Source organism: Parasteatoda tepidariorum, chromosome 10 (assembly GCF_982258835.1).
Source record: "Parasteatoda tepidariorum strain Cologne lab strain chromosome 10, Ptep-v5.0, whole genome shotgun sequence".
Lineage (NCBI taxonomy): Eukaryota > Metazoa > Arthropoda > Arachnida > Araneae > Theridiidae > Parasteatoda > Parasteatoda tepidariorum.
In genome coordinates, this window is record NC_141764.1 from 93710677 (window position 1) to 93729233 (window position 18557).

General features: G+C 33.0%; 1 protein-coding gene across 1 annotated transcript in view; it reads right to left on the reverse strand.

Moving 5' to 3' along the window:
* Window positions 1-1519: 1519 nt before the first annotated feature.
* LOC107443399 (maltase A2) overlaps window positions 1520-18557 on the reverse strand; it is a 64289-nt gene continuing 47251 nt past the window's right edge. Inside the window, exons 3-4 of the mRNA XM_021145840.4 lie at window positions 8609-9256; window positions 1520-2294 (exon numbers count right to left, since the gene is read on the reverse strand). Of these exons, the coding sequence (XP_021001499.3) occupies window positions 1767-2294; window positions 8609-9256 (1176 nt within the window). The 3' untranslated portion in view covers window positions 1520-1766. The remainder of the gene's footprint in view (window positions 2295-8608; window positions 9257-18557) is intronic.

The window sequence follows — 18557 nt, forward strand, 5'->3', positions numbered from 1 at the left end:
GTTTGAACTTGTTTACGTTCATGCATCAATTGGTTAAATGACGATATATAATATAATTTCGACGATTGGATAAATTCGACGGTATATTATATAAATTAGAATATTTGTAATATTAGGTATTATATTAGTATATTATACTAATTAGATCAAATTATTAAATACACTGTAGTTTTTCAATAATGACATGTTTTGCACGAGTTTATATGCAATACTTTTAATTTTAAACATACATGCAATGAGTTTTTATTCGGGAGACTTTTTATATACTTCCTATTTGTATTTATTTTCAACGCATTGCATTGCAATGTTAAACAATTGATACACGAACGTAAACAAGTGCAAACCGGTTTCAGTGGGGTAAAAACAATAAAGCTGTATAGTATCACCTGATAATTAAAATTTTACATAGAATCTTATAGTGAGTCTAATAATTTGGTTAGGGACTATGTATATTATTTGTGTGGTTTGAATTTTAATAATGATTCAATAATATATAGTTGTATGAAAAAAAGCTGAAATGTGTTTTAATTGAGTTAAATTTTATGTTCCCAAGCTTGATTGCAATTTTTTTTTTACATTGTTTAATTACATAATACCATGAATTCAAAATTTGTAATCTGTAATAATTTATTTTCCATGTTCTCATTCTGATTTCGATGCTTTGCCGATACATTATAGGAAATGCCATTATTCTGACAATATATTTAAATATCTTAAATCATTTAAAAAGGAGTATTTCCAATATTGCTGGAACCAGAAATAAAACCTATTTTTTAAGGTTATAATACATCACCATTTTTATAAGTTACTAGCTTTAATTAGTAAACTCACTAGTAAAGCTAAGTTTTAATATTATTTATATAAATCTCCTTTATTCACAATTTTAATTTTTGTAGGGAACTTATTATGTAACTACATCTACATGAAAGAAAGATATGAATATTTTCTAATTCAGTCATTGTTAAACTTGATGCTTCAACATTTTGAAGAACAGTTAATGTCTAATACAAATTAATCTGGATTTAGTACTGAACCCTAATATTCGATAATATTCCATATATTTAATAATGTACCATAGTACGCTGCTCAAATTTGCTGCAATCTTAATAAGGATTCAAATTGTGAACATTGGCCAAGTTGTGAACAATATCTTCGTTCAACTTGAAACGTTGTATTCTGCAAGCAAGCTTAAAAAAAATATTAAGTTGCATGATTAATATGGTTAAAATTGATACAACAGCAAATTTTTGAGAGATTTTAGTGTTGAACGCTCTCAAAATTCCTAACAGCATGTATCGAAGTACAAGCTGCTACAAAAACCGCTATGAGCCAAAAGTTATGGTTTCAATTTGTTTTTTGTAAACTTGAAAACATATATTATCTCTTATATTTTCGTTCTAAAAACTACGAAAATTAAGCCGAAGTTGCGTATGACCTTCATTGCGATATGTACCTTTTTATATCGTAATAAAAGTAAAAATTATCTAAAGAAATTAAAACACGGATCTCCTGTTGAATGTTTTTTTTTATTATGTTTTATTTATTATTCTTTAAAACATGAAGTTTACACATGATGATTTTTTATTTTCACAATGATAGATGGACTTGAAATCAATTTACAATACCATCAAATTTCGCTGCGTAAATTTAAGAAAATTTCCAATGATTAAAAAAGACTTCATTTGCAAGATGTAATATGAGATCAATATGAATGGAGAACTTTTCTATACCAGCCGATAAAATCCTTCCAAACATAAAAATAGAAATCAGGTGCTGATGGGCCCAATGATGGCATCACCTGGATTTAACTCAAGATCCCGCCATTTCATTTCCCCAATTAACGACTTGTTCGTAGCCAGAATCACTTCGAATGTTTCGAATGTTATGAAAGATCTCAAATCGTCTTTGTCTTTACAATCATTCTCTCCTAGTTTGAACGTTTTACGTCCAAAGTTTGCGAAAAGAACCCCTTCGTTATGAAGAATCTCTGTCATAAATAATCCGCACGGGTTCTGGTAGAATCTGTATTCTGGTGGTTCCGTTTCTTGTGGTGTATTGAATAAAAAGAACACCTCTTGCATGGCTGGTCGAACGATTGTTGGTAAGAGGGGGTGACTGCTTCTCTTCAGGGCGGCTAATTGTTTGAAAAGTTGGAGTTTTTTCGGTTGTGAATCTACGTTGACGTTTTCGTAGTTTGGATGAAGTGGGAACCATGGTAAATTACTCTCAGTTGTGAAATTGGCTTGGTAGTTTGAAGTCCACTGCATTGGACCCAACTGTCCTCCTCTGTACACCTGTCGAAAGAAAAGGAAAAGTTTAGGGGGCTTTTATTGAATATCTTTTTTTAAAGGCCATGTGATGCCACAATAGGCATTACATATTTCCTAGCTTTTAAAATTTTTTTAATTTCTCAAACTTATTTTTCTTAATTAAATTACATTAAATAAATTATTTAATTTTTCTTACAATTTGTAAAAAGCGAATATATTTTTTTCTTTTTTAACGGCTAACGTTTTATTTCAATACTAATGTAACAGCTATTAATTCACTATCGTGACTAATCGATTACAAAAATCTATTTATAACTCTTTATTTCTTATCACAAATATGTTTCTGATACATGATTATACTAATTCTAACAGTCCTTTTGGCTATTCGCTATCTCCAAATTATTTCAAATCTAATACTGATTATGGGGAGTTGGCTTTATTTTTTGACTACGTTATCTTCGGATTATTCGCCACCCTTGGATCTCTTCCCATGCTCCTAACTGTCCGTTGGGAGCAATTCATTTGCTTTCAATATCCAATTTTCGGCTTCTGGGGGTGCCAACCGTTGAATATCAATCTTAACTGAAATTCTCGAAATGAAGAAAATGATTTTTCTTGATCCCTTTAAGGAGCTTTTCTTTACTTTTATATTTTGAAATATGGCCATTTTCAATACTTAATAAATCAATTTTTATTAAACGATTTTATTCATTTCTCATCATTATATTACATCCAAATTAAGATGTATCTATAACAACCAAAAATATTCTTATATCTGCAATGATGAAACCTGTGCGAATTCACCAATTAATTTTAAAACGATAACCACCTCCATAGGTCACATTTTATTATTATTTATCAAACACAACTTTGTTTTTGTTTACTTTGATGCACAATAATAAAAATGAAAACAGAGCAAAAATATGGTTTCATCGACGTAACAATGCAGAATTCAAATTTTGACAAATAAGTAAAACTGTTTCGAAAGAATTAATATAAATTAGCCAGTTATAATTTAATTGCATTTTATAAACAAGCATTTACTATTATGTATTTATAAAAATTATAAGAAATTAGAATATTATTCTTACGTACAATCAACAAATAAAAATAGCTAATCTATTTTTATATCCACTCAAGATCATTATTAATCACAAAAAAAAGTTGTTGGAAAAGCCGTAAGTTTTAAATTATCTTACCCTATCTGAGAATTACAGACATTAAATTTATTAAATTTTTCCAGAAAGTATCCAAGGTGACTAGAAATAATTTAAACTAATGTAATTCTTTATCTATACATAATAATAAACGCGGCTGTGTGTGTGTGTGTGTGTGTGTGTGTGTGTGTGTGTCTGTAATCACAATATATCGCCCCAGAAGCCTCGCCCAGGCACGAAACTCGGCACATAATTGTGTTTTGACATAATGAAGAAGTATTTTTTTTCTTTTTCAAAAATTTACATTAGTTTCTTAGTTATCAGTCATTTTGTAAGAAAATCTATGCTTTTTCGTCTTCAAAGAGCCATATTCAAGAAACTATTAAAAAATGCATATACTTTTCTCCACTCTTATAAATGTATGCTAATGCGAACCTTACAATTGAAATATTAATTTTCGACAACTTAAACCAATGATATACGAAGGAATTAGTAATTTAATTGTAAGATTCGCATTAGTTTACATTTATCAAAGTGGATAAAACTTTAACTTTTGTACTAAAAATGTGGCAACATATTAGATACGTAAATAGAACGCTACGCTTTGATATATTTATCGCTGTTCATAATTGTTATAATAAGTTTTTCTTCTTCTTTTCACGCTCTTTTTTTTTTCTTAAGCGAAGACGATAAGGTAAAATTATACTTGAGGATGCCCCTTGGCGAAATTGGTGACTTATGTTTGGCGCTTTTCCTGCTTGCGCGGAACACCGTGGTAACAGAAATAACGGCCAAACAATAATGATATTTCAAAAAACATTGGAAAATTTCAACAAAACATCGGATAAAGCTTGCAATGAACCCAATATAAGCAAAATTAATAAATCCAATAAAAAGGATTTTGAATCGAAGCAAAGATTAATGGAGTAGGTGCAGAAAGAAAAGGAAAAAAAACAACTCACTTCTTCATTAAGCTTGAATATACTCAGATTTAGGTGCACAGAATTATCTAATAACAGTTAGATACTGTCTAAATTTATTGTGAATAGAATCTGTGTACATCCATCGTCACATAAATTCGGCGAAATATGAATCGAAAATGGCGTTTGTGGTACCGATCTGGTGATGACATTTTTTTATAAAGTCCCTTTTTACGACGGCCCACATACCTTCGATCTTATTGACCAGAAGTAAAAGTAACCTTACCAGCCAGTATCTAACGAAGAACTAATGGACCTCTGAAATTACGCATACCGTTGAACATTAATAACGCTAAAATCTAAACCGTTGAGAATCACGATTGGGTTTCAACATCGCCCAGCTTGGCGATCAACCGCGATCACAACTTGGCGAGAATCAAGGGGCACCCTCAAATATAGTCTACCCGACGTTAATTTTTATAGCGATATAGAAATAGAAATTGATACCATAAAAAAATTATAGAGAAATAGATACCATAAAAAATTAATTCGTTTTCGTGTTCTTTTCATGTATTTAAAGCAACTTTTGTATGCTTTTACAATTTCTGAGGCCTTTTTTTAAGAAAAAAAAACAAGTCTCCACCTGATAGTTATATTATAGGTTAGGTTACCATTGCAAAGTTACATCTTCAAACATCCTCAAGAGCTATAACACATCTGCAGCAGAACTGGATATGAAGACAAAATTGCAGGACAGAAACACTTTAATTGTCCACTAATCTTCAGATTTCCTGCTATGTTTTAAAAAACTTTATTTGTGGAAACCTTTAGCGTGGCGGACAGCTGGCCGCCTTAGGCGGCTAGTTATTAATAATTTAAAAGTATTACAAGCAAACGTTCAAAAAACTTGAAAATATTACTATCTGTAACATATTTATATTTCTTTTTTAAATGATCGCATTTGTTTTTAATTTATCAATGTTAGGAAGAATTTTGAACACATAGTTTCAAGAACCGGAATATATAATTGCGTTTTCAGGGAGAACTTTTAAGTGTCCATTAAGAGTTTTTGTTTACTGACATGTTTAATTCAACACATATGTTGGCAAATATTTCTGTTGCAATTCAGTTTCTGCAATGATTTCGTAAAGCTTTCATTTGAAGGTATTTGACAGTAAAAAAATGGTTTGATTGTAGATTTGAACATTTTGACTGTATACCCGTAAAACACTCTACTACTCTACAGTTACATATTATTAACATGGATTTACGGAACTTTGCCTCTTAGCTTGAAAAGTGAGCTTTGTAAGCAAAATTATACCTAAAATGGACGTTAAATTATTGATTGTTTTGGTAATATACCTCAAAGCACACAAATAACATAAAAGAAATTCGATCTTATAATGAAACCAAAATTTTAAACTAAACATATTTTTTTCATTATTTTGTATTAATTTAGGTCAAAACAAGTAAAAAATATTATATTTAGCATTATAATAATTTATGGTTATGAAATACAACATGAAAAACCTGTGTCTTTTCTGCGTTGAAGGTAAAATCACCCAAACACGGCTCTCTTCCAAACAATAATTTTTTAATTTGGCTCTTATTTGCAGTTATTTCTGTCCAAGAGAAACATTTAGTCATCAATGAAATTTATTTAATTTACAAAATGAATCAATAAATTTTTAAATATGAAAAAAAAATTGTTTTTCAAACAACATTTTTTGGATTTTATATTTTAGTATAAATATAATTCCGATAATCTAGCAGATTTTTTTAGTACCAATAACATTGTTTTTTTTTATAATTAAAAAATAGCAAAATATATTTTTGCTGGTAATTAGAGCGTCAGAAAAAGGATTGTAAGAAAGGGTTCAGTAATGATTAAATATATTTTTAAATAGAAACAAAAAGCGTCGTTATTTATGTGAAAGAAAAAATACCCAATACATTATTTCTTTAGGCTAGCAACTTCACCAATTGCTTAAACTTTAGCTGAAAACACGGATCAATTACTAAAAAACTGATTATCTAAATATAAAAGATATTAATTAATAATAATGTAAAAATAGTGATTATAAAAGCATGTATATATTTTTTTCTTTTAAATACAACTTTGAAATTTACTTCAAGTTACTCTAATCTAATTTCTAATGTCAGTGCCGTTTGTGCAGAAAACTTAAAGAAGTCGCCAATAAGACGCTTTACTGATGACCTGGCTCGTTCTTTGGCACCATTCCATCTTACACGGTCCAGTTAAGACGGACATCAAATAAAGATATTATATTTTCTGAGCCCGTAAGGGGTCTTTTACAGCACCCATTCATTATCCGACTGAAATATATTATCCACTTATTTAGAGAATTGCAAAGCACAAGATGACAGTTCTCCGAAATTTATTGACAATTTGCTAAAACACTCCATGAAGTGTTTTCAAAGGAATATAAATTGGGTTTAATTTTGAATATTTTATTATTGTTTCAAAAGGGTTATAACTTAGGCGATGTTTTCCTAAATAATTCATAAAGTTTTGCCTCAATATAAGCACATTGAATTTTGTATTAATAATCAGTTTTATAAGTTTTCCACTTACAACAATTTTAATTCGTATTGTTAGTGTGTTTATAACGTTTCTCGTCTATAATAAAACATGATAAATAGTGAAAAAAGAGCTTTTTTGTATATTATGAGTAAAGATTGAATAAAGGAATGACGAGAAAAACTGTTTTATAAAAAAATATATCCTTAACTCTAAGGAAGGATAAGATTTACGGGTCAAATATCTCGTGAAATACGCCTCGAATCAAAAATCTAAAAATACACGCGTGAAATATTTTATATCAAAATAGCAACCCTCCCCCCCACACACACCCTCTCCGAGGAGCACCAGAAGTGGAAGAAAGATTCGTATCATGAAAAAGAAGGCTTATACAAAAAGTCAAACAAGTCTATTCATGTTTTTGAAATCTGATGTGAATTTCTCGAGATATCTCGATTTTAAACAAATTTAACACAATCCTCATTTTTCAATTTCAGCACCACCTATGACGCAAAATGGAAATTACAGCATCTATGAACCAAATTGTCGTACTTTTCAAGAAATCCCATATCTGCAATGAAAATTAGGAGTTTCTAATTAAGATTAGGAGGCCTCAACTCTCGTCATTTTGGATTTTCGGACAAATTTTTAGTTTGTTTTTGTTCTCCAATAGTTTTTCGTACTTTACTTTTTTGTACTTAATAAAATTTTTGCTTAATGCAAAACTATCGTACTTTATTTTTTTTTTGTACTTAAAAAATTTTTGATGATAAGTATTGTTAGGCAGAACGAAACCTACTTAAAAAGATATAAAGATTTTGCTTTATTACATAAGGAGAAATAGAACTTGTTTATTTTTAGAACATTTATTGATTTTCCCTTGCTATTTGTGGTTTTGAGGAAGTAATTTATAACTACGCGTTTGTCAAATTTTAGATTTTTTAAAATATAATTGTATTACTGAAAACTGATTTGGATGAGGATGAAAAATTCTATTCATCTTAATAACAAAGATACTAATCTAAAACAGGCAACTGTATAGTAGTATTTAACTACTAAAAATTGCTGATTTAAGAATTGTGTCAGCATAGTTTTGTCATAAAACAATTGATAGAAAATCCAACATACTGCTCGTTTTATACCTCAAATTGTGATTGGGTGACGGCCTTGTATTTTTTACGTGTATCGAAAGATATTGCTAAATAAAGTAAACATCCATCATTAGTTTATTCGTGAAAAATAAATAAAGAGGATTAAAAGCATATTTAGAATTTTTCCACCCTGTAGATGACGCCATACTGCGGTAAAAAATTCTCCTTGCAAATTCTCTTTCTCCTTCATCACTAATTTGAAAATTAGAGGGTAGAAAAGTGCGTCCAGACAAACCTAGAATAAGCCATGTAGTTTTCGAATACTGAAAAGAAAATTTTAGAATATACAAATGAAAATAAATTATGAGAAGACAGCGGTAAAGTTCTCTTCCAATAATTTGCTTGCATTTTAATATTTTGTAGTATTTTTTTCAGCAACTGAAACCTCATGACATACTCTAGGTTCTTCTGAACTTACTTTTCCTTTCTTTTAAATTAGTAATAATAGATAAAGAAAATTCCCTTCCCCAGATTCTGTGACAGATATTTTCACATCTTGGGAATCTACCAATACCAAATAGAAAAATTCAGTTGTCAAAGCTTATTTAAATCATTTTCACATGCTTACTTTCTTAGAACTTGGATCGAACGAATCTTGCATTCCTATCTCATCACCATAAAAAATGGAAAACGATCCAGGTAAAATAGTTAGTAAAAACAATCCAGCCATGTTGAAATCCGAACCGATTCGGTTTGCCAGCCGCATAGTTTCCACAGCGCCCAGATGCCAGACGATAGTGGGAGGAAAGGGAAACTGATTCCAGAACTTTCGCAGACTCTTCACCTCCTCAGCCACAACGATTAGTTCGGAAGAATTTGGTTTCCTTAAACTGAGACTTGCATCAACCAAATCTATCATGGATGGAATTGAAGTAAATGTCATGGGATCAACAACCATTGATAAATATTCTATGTTCTCATGTGATATCATGAGAACTTTGTGACTGTTGTTGAAGCTGTGGATGTCTAACACTTTTCGCCACTGGTGAAGAATTAGGTGAATGTGAGAGCGATCTTCAACATGCATGTTCTCCAGATGTTTGAAATAAAAACCATCCACACCCTGAGACAACCAAAATTCTAATATTTTTCTCATCTCTAACTGCAGGATCGGATTAGACCAATTCAAGTAAAGATGACTTCCAAAGGTCCGGTGTGAAGATGTCCATGTTACGTCGGCATATTCTGGATTTGGCTCTAAAGGAGGTTCTTCTCCCTGCAAAAAAAAAAAATCATTAAGGTATTAGATTAAAATCGTTAACAAGTACACATTTACTGGAGTCTACCTCAACACTATAAGAAATTATGAATCCAATTTCGGTAAAAAGACCGACCGGCCTGTGTAGGGGTTAGAGAACTGCCCTTGCATCAAAAAGGTTATGGGTTCGAATCCCGGTAAAGGCATGGATGTTCTTTCCTTCTCTCTACTATCTGTCCTTACTGTGGGAGCAACCCTGGCCCACCTAATATGGTGCCCCTGAAAGAGTGGCCAACAAATTAGCCCTTCAGGTGCCTGTATGATCTAGGTCATTATCCAGGGGGTCATTGAAAAAAAAATTACGGTTAAAAGTGAGGCCATTAATGGAGCCAGTACTTTTTACTGTAAAATCCATTGACACTGGGACACGCTAAGGACCAAAAGAAATTAACATACCGTAATTTTTACTCTAATATTTAACGTAAAATAACTGTAATTAAATAAATACACTGTACAGTATAAAATTTTACTGTGAAAATGCTTTTTTACGAGTGTGAAATGCACTCAGGGTACCAGTACCTTAATTTCTTTAATGCATTAATAAACTTACTTTTGTAAAGCTATAAATGATAAAGTAAGATTCCGAAGTAAAATGCAAGCAATTATAATTTGCATCTACGGATAATAAATAAAAAGTCTAGGCATGTTTGATAGACTACCTTTTCAAGTATATTTTCTTCTTACATTTATATAATAGTATCTATATTTGTTTGTATATTCCCGCCATTGTAAATATGCATAAATTTCTCTCTATCTCAATCCCACTACATTTATTAAATGGCTTGCTGGATACTAGCTCTTCGAATGGGATGAAATAAAGTAAATAGTCAATAAATTGATAGTGATCAACTCTACGAAATCATGCGAAAACTGAAAAACATATACCTACACAATTAATTAAGCTAAAACGTTATATAACGTACTTTATTAATTTTTATGTATTACCCTTCCTGTTTAACTTTACGTTGTTGTTGTTTCTAATGCCTCTTGCCACACGGGCAAGCCTGCTCGGTAAAACCGAGCAAATTTTAAAGCAGAGTGTGCGTTTCTTGTTTTCAGTGGCGCCATCTATGGCCAAGAATCCGAGTTCTGCCACACCATACGTCTTCACCCGTTTATAGGGCGAGCCCATTCAGACACCCATTCATTCATCCACAGATCGTAATTTTGACCTGAATCAGAGAACGATTGATCTCCAATCCAGTACCTCCAGAGGTATTGATTTGTTATGGGAATATGGAGGACTTTTGCGACTCGACAGATTTAACGTGCATCAGTCACTTTACTATACGGCGGTCGGTGGGGTTCGAACCAGCGAATTCTTGGACATGGGCCCAGCACCCAACGACCAGGCTATCCCGTACGTTATTACGTCATTAACTTTACGTTATTATATTAAACTAAACACGTTTTCAAATGTTCCTTCCATCAAATCCCGCAAATACGCTAAGCTAAAATTTGAGTTTTGGGTAAAAGGGTGCGTGGTAAATAAAAAAGAATAAGAATTGCGGATTTGTTATTTGCAGCCTAACTTTAGTTTTATTTTTGGTCTCTTTGTTCCTTTTTCTTTCACAGGTGGCTGTCCATCATTCTATCTACAAGAACGTTTGGCTTTAATCATAGTATGAAAATCGACTCCAAAATATTTTCTTTTTCTAAAGCAACAAAGAATAAAAATGTACCATTTATTCAATTAATATGATTGCTATTGTACTTTGTTGCTTTTTTAAACACAACCTGGTATCAACTTGTTTTTACAATTGTGGGAATTAAGCATAACCATGCCAAGTATGCAAAACTTTTTATTCTATATTTTTGACGTAAGCTTTTTTCGAATGTTCATTTTAAAACCAATATCGAATTTAGTTTATTTTTAATGTATAAAACTCTATTTTAAGAGCAAATTATTGCATATGAAATTATACTCTGTTGTCATTTTCGTCAAAAATAAAAATAATAATTCAAAGAAAAAATATTTACGAACTGCAATTTTGCTTTGTTTTAATGCAGCCAAAAAATCTAATTTTGAAAGAAATCGAGATTAATATGCTATCACTGTAAAACAAAACATGTTTCCTCAATAAACTCGTTTTGCATAATTGCTAGAAAAAGACATTTTCCGATATTTGGTTCTAACAAAGTGTCTTGTATGACATATTACTTACTCGCACTCAAACAACAAGTTTGATTGCTATTTCTGAATAAATAGCAACAGCAGCAGCACGCATCACAAGTTATCACGCAATCTGAAGGAAAATGGTACTTTTATAGAAAATTTAGACTATTTTTATCATAATTGCTTTCCTTTTCAGTCTCGGAAATATCACGCAATTGAGAACTTTTAAAAATATTTGCCGAAGACTGGAAGATACAAAGTAAGAAGTTATTCATCGTTAAAGATAGATTTTGAAAGTTTTCAGCCAGATAACTGTATGCTAATTTCTTGTAATTAGTATTATTAAAAGATATATTTATTAAATAGATAAAGTAAAATCTTCAAAACTTCGTTTATTTCCTCTATACTTTTAATATATTTTATTTTATATTCTGATTCCAATCACTCAATGTTATATGTGTTTTATTTACCTAAGATGAGCTGAGACAAAATAAGAAATTATTCAGAAAAAAGTATGCTATTTTCTCGTAACAAGTATTATTGAAGGATATACTTATACTTATTAAATAGATAAAATAAAATCTTCACGACTATGTTTATTACCTTTATACCTTTTACAGATTTGATTTTATAATCAAATTTCATTGATTCTATGTTGTATGCGTTTTATTAAACAAATATGAGAAGAAATAAAATAAGAAGTTATCTTTAAAGAAAAATTCTATTAGTTATCAGACAGCTAAAAGAGGCCATTTTTAGCTGTCTGATAACGTGTTGATGGCATAATAAGTGTTATTCGATGAGTAAAATATAATATTTAAGTCTATTTATATCATATTTATAATTTATGCACTTTTTATTCATTTAATTTTATAATCAGATTTCAAATTTTAGATGTTGTATACCTTTTATCCACAAAAGATGATTGGAGACAAAATAAGAAATTATTCATCTTTAAAGATAAATTCTATAAGTTTTCAGACAGTTTAAAGAATGCAAAATTCTTGTAATTAGTATTGTTGAAGGATATACTTATTAAATGAATGAAATCTTGAAGGATTTTTTTATTACATTTATGCATTTTATTTTATAGTCAGATTCCAGTTATTCCGTGTTATGTGCATTTTATTGCTTCAAGTGTAATGGAACTTTTAGCAATGTAAATGCTTTATATTTATGGTATATGACAGCCATTCATTTAATATAGTGCATCTAGTGATGTATACACTATAATTTTTATGTTTAAAGTCTTAACAAAGTTGTGCCCTTAAGACAATTTGGCATAGACATGCCTTATGGTAACCTATGGCAACCATAGAAACTTATTTGGCAAGATTCCTGAAGTTAACCATAGAAATGCATGTGGCATTTATATGGCAAAACACCATAAGCCTGATATTAATTCTCGTAAACGTAATTAAAACACAACTTCAGTATATTTTGAAAAAGAACAACATCTACCTTTATTTACAAACGACTACTAACTAAAGTGTTGCCATGCAGAGACAACTAAGTTCTTTTACTTAATCTCGTTACTAGGTAATTACAGGCGTGCAACATCCTCCCCGCCCTGGTCGACCTCCAGGGGGATGACCAGCTGCACTGGTCGGGAAATTGTCCCTCCATTTACACGCAGTATGCATGTACGGGCTTTGTTGTCACGGCCTAAGATTACCGACTCGACGCGTGCTTTCCTCCAGGTGTGCCGAGGTCTGACGTCCTCCTGCAACAAGACCACATCTCCAACCCGGATTACAGTACCGTTAGATGGGTTCTTCACATGGTGAAATGTTCTCAAGTCCATCAAATACTCCTTCTGCCATCTTTTCCAAAAGGAGTCCATTAATTGTTGACGACTTTTCCATATGCGTGTTAAATCAGAGTCCGAACTCGATGGGCCAGAAGGGATAGTTGTGAGTCGTTTTCCTATTAGAAAGTGAGAGGGTGTCAGTGCTTCGTCCGGATCGTCTGTAATACCATATTCATGAACAATTGGTCTGCTGTTCACGGCGGCTTCGATATCGCATAGAACCGTGACCAGACTGGTAGTGTCTAAGCAAGCTTTACCAAGGGTCTTCCGCAGACACTGTTTGATAGTACCAATCATTCTCTCCCAAAACCCTCCCCACCAAGCCGCACGTGGGGCGATGAATTTCCATGTCATGTTGTGATGAGCATAAAACTGGTGTACCTTGGAAGAGGATATGATGTTCCACAAGGACCTCAACTCCTTGTCTGCAGCGCCGAATGTTGTGGCGTTATCTGTGTACACAGTATGAGGAAGGGAACGTCGAGATACGAACCGTTGTAGCGCAAGTAAGAAAACATCAGTGCTTAAATTAGACACTACTTCCAAGTGGATGGCTCGAGTTACAGCACACGTAAATATGACTATGTAGGCCTTTGTAACCAATTTTTCGTTTTTAACATGGAGGGGTCCGGCAAAGTCAATTCCAGTTGTTTCAAATGGGGTCGACTTTTGAATTCTTTCAGCGGGTAATGGAGCTTCTATCTGTTCACCACGCTTTTGCTTCAGTATCTTGCAAGGAAGGCAAGTGTGTATGACCTTTCTAATGGCTTGTCTTGCTCTTAATATCCACCATTTAGAACGAAGCTGAGAAAGCACAATCCTAATTCCTAGATGGTGCATTTTTAAGTGTGTGTGGCGTATGAGCAGGCTTGTAAAAGGGTGAGAACCTTCCAATAAGATGGGATGTTTTTCCGATTCTGATAAGTCAGAAAATTGCAGTCTGCCTCCAAGACGTATTATGTTGTTGTCAAAAAGTGGGTTGAGTTTTTCTATTTTTGAGTTCTTGGGAAGTGACTTTGATTTCGACAAGGCTTCATATTCTAAAGGAAAAGATTCCTTCTGAACGGTTTGTATCCAATAGTTGCAAGCTTGATTCAGTTCCGTGGCATTTAATTCACCAACCATATTTTCTTGTGTTTTGCAGTTGTGAATAAAGCGAAAAATCCAAGATGTCACGCGTAACAATTTAAAGTAAGAGCTGTAGTTCCCAGCATTGATAATTGGCAGAGTAGAGACAGTGTAAAGAGTCTGCACTTTCTTCTTCTTTAATTCTAAGTTATGAGTGTAATCTTCATAAGTGTTTTTAGAATCAGGCCAGTTTTCAGGTTTGATTAACCACTTAGGACCGTGCCACCAGATTTCTAGATGTCTTAGCGTTGATGGTGAAGTACCTCTTGATAATATATCACCAGGATTGTCCTTTCCAGGGCAATGTCTCCATTGGGAAGGATTAGTATGAGAAACAATTTCCGTTACTCGATTGCAAACAAATGTCTTCCATTTATTTGGGTCACTGCGAATCCAACCCAAAACTACTTGGGAATCACTCCACAATATTGCATTGGACATAGGAATATTAGTTTCAGCACAGAAGTATCGCAACAATCGAGCTCCCATCAGAGCCGCTAGCAGTTCCAAGCGGGGCAAGGTGACTTTCTTGATAGGTGCAAGTCTGTCGCGACTACACACTAAATGCACGTTTGCTTGATCACCATGAGAACTAACTGTGTATAAAACTGCTCCATAGGCTCGTTCAGATGCGTCGCAAAACACATGAATAGTAAAGGGAACGTGTGATGAAACGCCTATAAATCGAGGAATTTGAAAGGAGCAAACGTCATCAAGTTCTCCAATAGCAGCATTCCATGAAGTTGCCAAATTAGAGGGCAGTATTTCGTCCCATTTAATTCCTAGAATCCATGTGTCTTGAAACAGAATTTTTCCAAAAATTACAAATGGAGAAAACAGTCCTAAAGGATCGTAGAAGCTAGCAATACAGTGGAGTAGCCATCTCTTTGTAAGTGGTTTGTCTTGAACAGCGCAGAGAGAGGTTTTGAAAGTATTTCCGAGGGTGTCAGTTTCTGTATTCCACTCTATGCCTAAAACTTTAACAGTTGTTTTGAATCCTTCATCTTGATCTCGTAATTGGTTCTGAAGCATTGCTGAGTTTGTAGTCCATTTCTCCATTGGAATTTCAATCAATTGCATCAATTCTTTGACTTCTTTATGCAGTGTGGTGATTTCAGATTCTGTTTCAACACTAGCAACAAAATCGTCCATGTAAAGATGTTTATCGATCATGGGAGCAGCAATCGGGAATTCATTCACGTGCTTTGAAGCCACTTCACGTGTTGCAGCACATAACAAAAAGGGGCTGCATGCTAGTCCGAAAGGTAGACGAGTAAATCTGTAAGTAATTATTTCGTCCGTGAAAGATGGGTTAGTTTTGTCCTGTGCTAGTCTGTACCAGAAAAATCTTGTGGAATCTCTATCTCTTTCATGTAGGCTTAGTTGTAGAAAAGGCCTTTTTTCCGTCACCTGTGACTGCAAATTTGTGCATTCGCAGTCTGAGTAGACAACCAATCGTTTCAGGTAAAAGATTTGGACCGATTTCTAAAGTATCATTCAGTGAAGGCATTCCTGGATCATGTGATGATGCATCGAAAACAATCCTCCATTTGGTTTCGTTAAGTTTCACTTTTTTGACAGCATGATGGGGTAGGTAAAATACAGTGTTTGAATTTGAAGGTTCTAGCTCACAAACTTCAACGTGTCCTTCTACAATGTAGTTTAGCATACAACTATCGTATTCTTTCTTCATAGCATCATTAGATGCAAGTCGCTTCTGGAGAGACTTCAAACGTTTTTCGGTAGTAGCTATGTTAGTAGACAAAATTGATTTTGTAGGCTTCCTAGGCAGAGACACGACTCTACGATTTCCCTCAGTTTGGTAGTTTTCGTGAAATTCTCTCATAATTTCATTTTCTCGAACAGTTTTGTTCCTGATTTGAGTATCTTTGATACCAATACTATCCAACTCCCACAAGCAACGCACTTCGTCATCCAAACAATCATCAGAAATTTGAACAGAAACATGGTGAACTGATGAATCATGTTTGATGGTTGTGTGTGTTCGTGACCCATTAAGGATCCATCCAAAAATAGAGGGTACTATGGCAAGAGATTCTGTAACTTTAATCGGGGGTTCCGTAGTGACCACATGCCAATAATAATCACCACCAATGAGCAATTCGATGGGTAAGTTGTCGTCTCCTGGAGGGTCTGCAAGTGTTAGTTTTCGGCTTCGAGCAAATCGAACAACGTCCGCAGGGGCAGCAGGGTGTGAGGTATATCTGTTAGAACTTTCGAAAGCTGTTATAGAAACAGAGTTTTTGTTCCATAAACTTGAAAGTGAAAGTTGCACACATCTTCGCATGTTTCGTGAAGTACTGGGAGATTCAAAAACATGTACATTTAGTTGCTCAGTGCTTACAATTGGGAGTTTCAGTTTGTCAATGAGGTTTGCATCGACAAAGCTTGTCTGGCTACCTCCATCCAAAATGCATCGGGTTAACTTCGTAAGACCTGTGGGTCCAGTAACATACACGCGTGCAGTTTGTAAATGGGTAAAGCTAGTTTTAGGTATGTTGATGTGATGAACCTCACTATTTTGGATCGCAGTGTTTAGTGCAGATGAACAAATGGATACGTGGTGTTTCTTCTTGCATTTTGTACAGCGAGCAGTATCTTTTCGAGGGCAATTTGTCATTCTGTGTCCTCTATTAGTACATAAGAAACAACGGTTAGAGCCTTTTAACTTTTGTATGCGAGTGTCATAGTCAGTTATGGTTTCGCATTTCTGAGCCCAATGACCAGAAGATTCACAAAAGGGGCAAAATGGGGTATAATTCTTTTTCTTGTGTACAGAAGTGGACTTAGTATTTACGTTAAAGGCAGTAGTTGGAGTAAACGGTTCAATAACATTACCTTTTATTTTTGACGTAGTTAATGCTCCTTGCACTTCTTGTGATAAGAACTCCATCATTTTCGTAATGTTTCCTTCGGCCAATTTTTCTCTTTGGGCATGAATGATCCACTGTTTACAAATGTCGTCTGGAAACGCTCGTAGTAATTTTGGAGCTAATACACGACCGTAACTGTCAATGTCTTCACCAAGTGCGCGTAAGGCCTGCAATCTTCTATTACATTCAATGTAGGTTTCATTTAAGGCTGTTGCCGATGAGTTGCGTACTGGTGTTAGATTTCAAGATAATTACGGCGATGATTCTAATAATTTCATTTCGTGTATAAACAAAGGAGCTGAGAGATTCTATCCAATTTAGTATCCCCATCTTAAAGAGGGAATCTGAGTTTTTAGAAGTAACGTTTAGAAGTTAATTGCGTGTGCAATAAACAACACCTATCTAAAACCTATTATTCGATACAACCTTTTTTTTTTCATTTTTTGTCATGATTACTATTACAATTATTTTTAATGATTAGATAGATTTTTTTCAAATGTTTCTTTTATTTAACAAGTGGGTGCTGTTTGGAATCTAGCAATTATTGAAATATCTGAAAAAGCATTCTTAAAAGAAAACTTTGCCCTGACAATTTTTTCACTAACATTTTTTTTCAATTTCATTCAAATTTTTTCGGACTTTTTTTCCGAAGTTTTAGTTTTAAAAAAGATAATGGTAGAAATATTGTAATATTACTAGACAGGAAAAAAACGTAATAAAAGGGAAATTCGATTTACTGGGTGAAATCGAAATAAGAATAAAAAAAAATAAGGTACACATACTGAGAAAAAAAAGTACGGTCAAAATTATCAGAATATTTTTTTTACCATGAAAAATTTACCGTGTTTCTGGTTCTCTGGGAACATCAAGAAAACTCAATTATTTTTTACCGAAGAGCTTTAGTAATGATTTGGGTAAAACTAACAATATCATACAATTTCATAATATGTGATAAAATAAGGTAATTGTGGTAACATTTTGTTATTTTGTCGTGATATTTTACAGAACATCTTAAAAATCATTAAATTTTAATTCGGTTAAATTAACTTTTTTTCAGTTTTATATTTTTACAAAATATGTGACAATAAGACTTATAAGTTTGAGAAACAGAATTTCTTGTAAACTGTTACCTTTGAATGGAAAAATTACCCAAATAAACAGTTGAAATACCTTATATTTTGGTTTTTATTACTGAAATTACGTTTTTTTTTGCCAAAGCTGTCATTATCATACAGTACGATAATTTTACCAGAATTTTTTTTTCGTGCGCAATGAGCGATAATCGTAATAAATTTGCAAATAATTAATGAG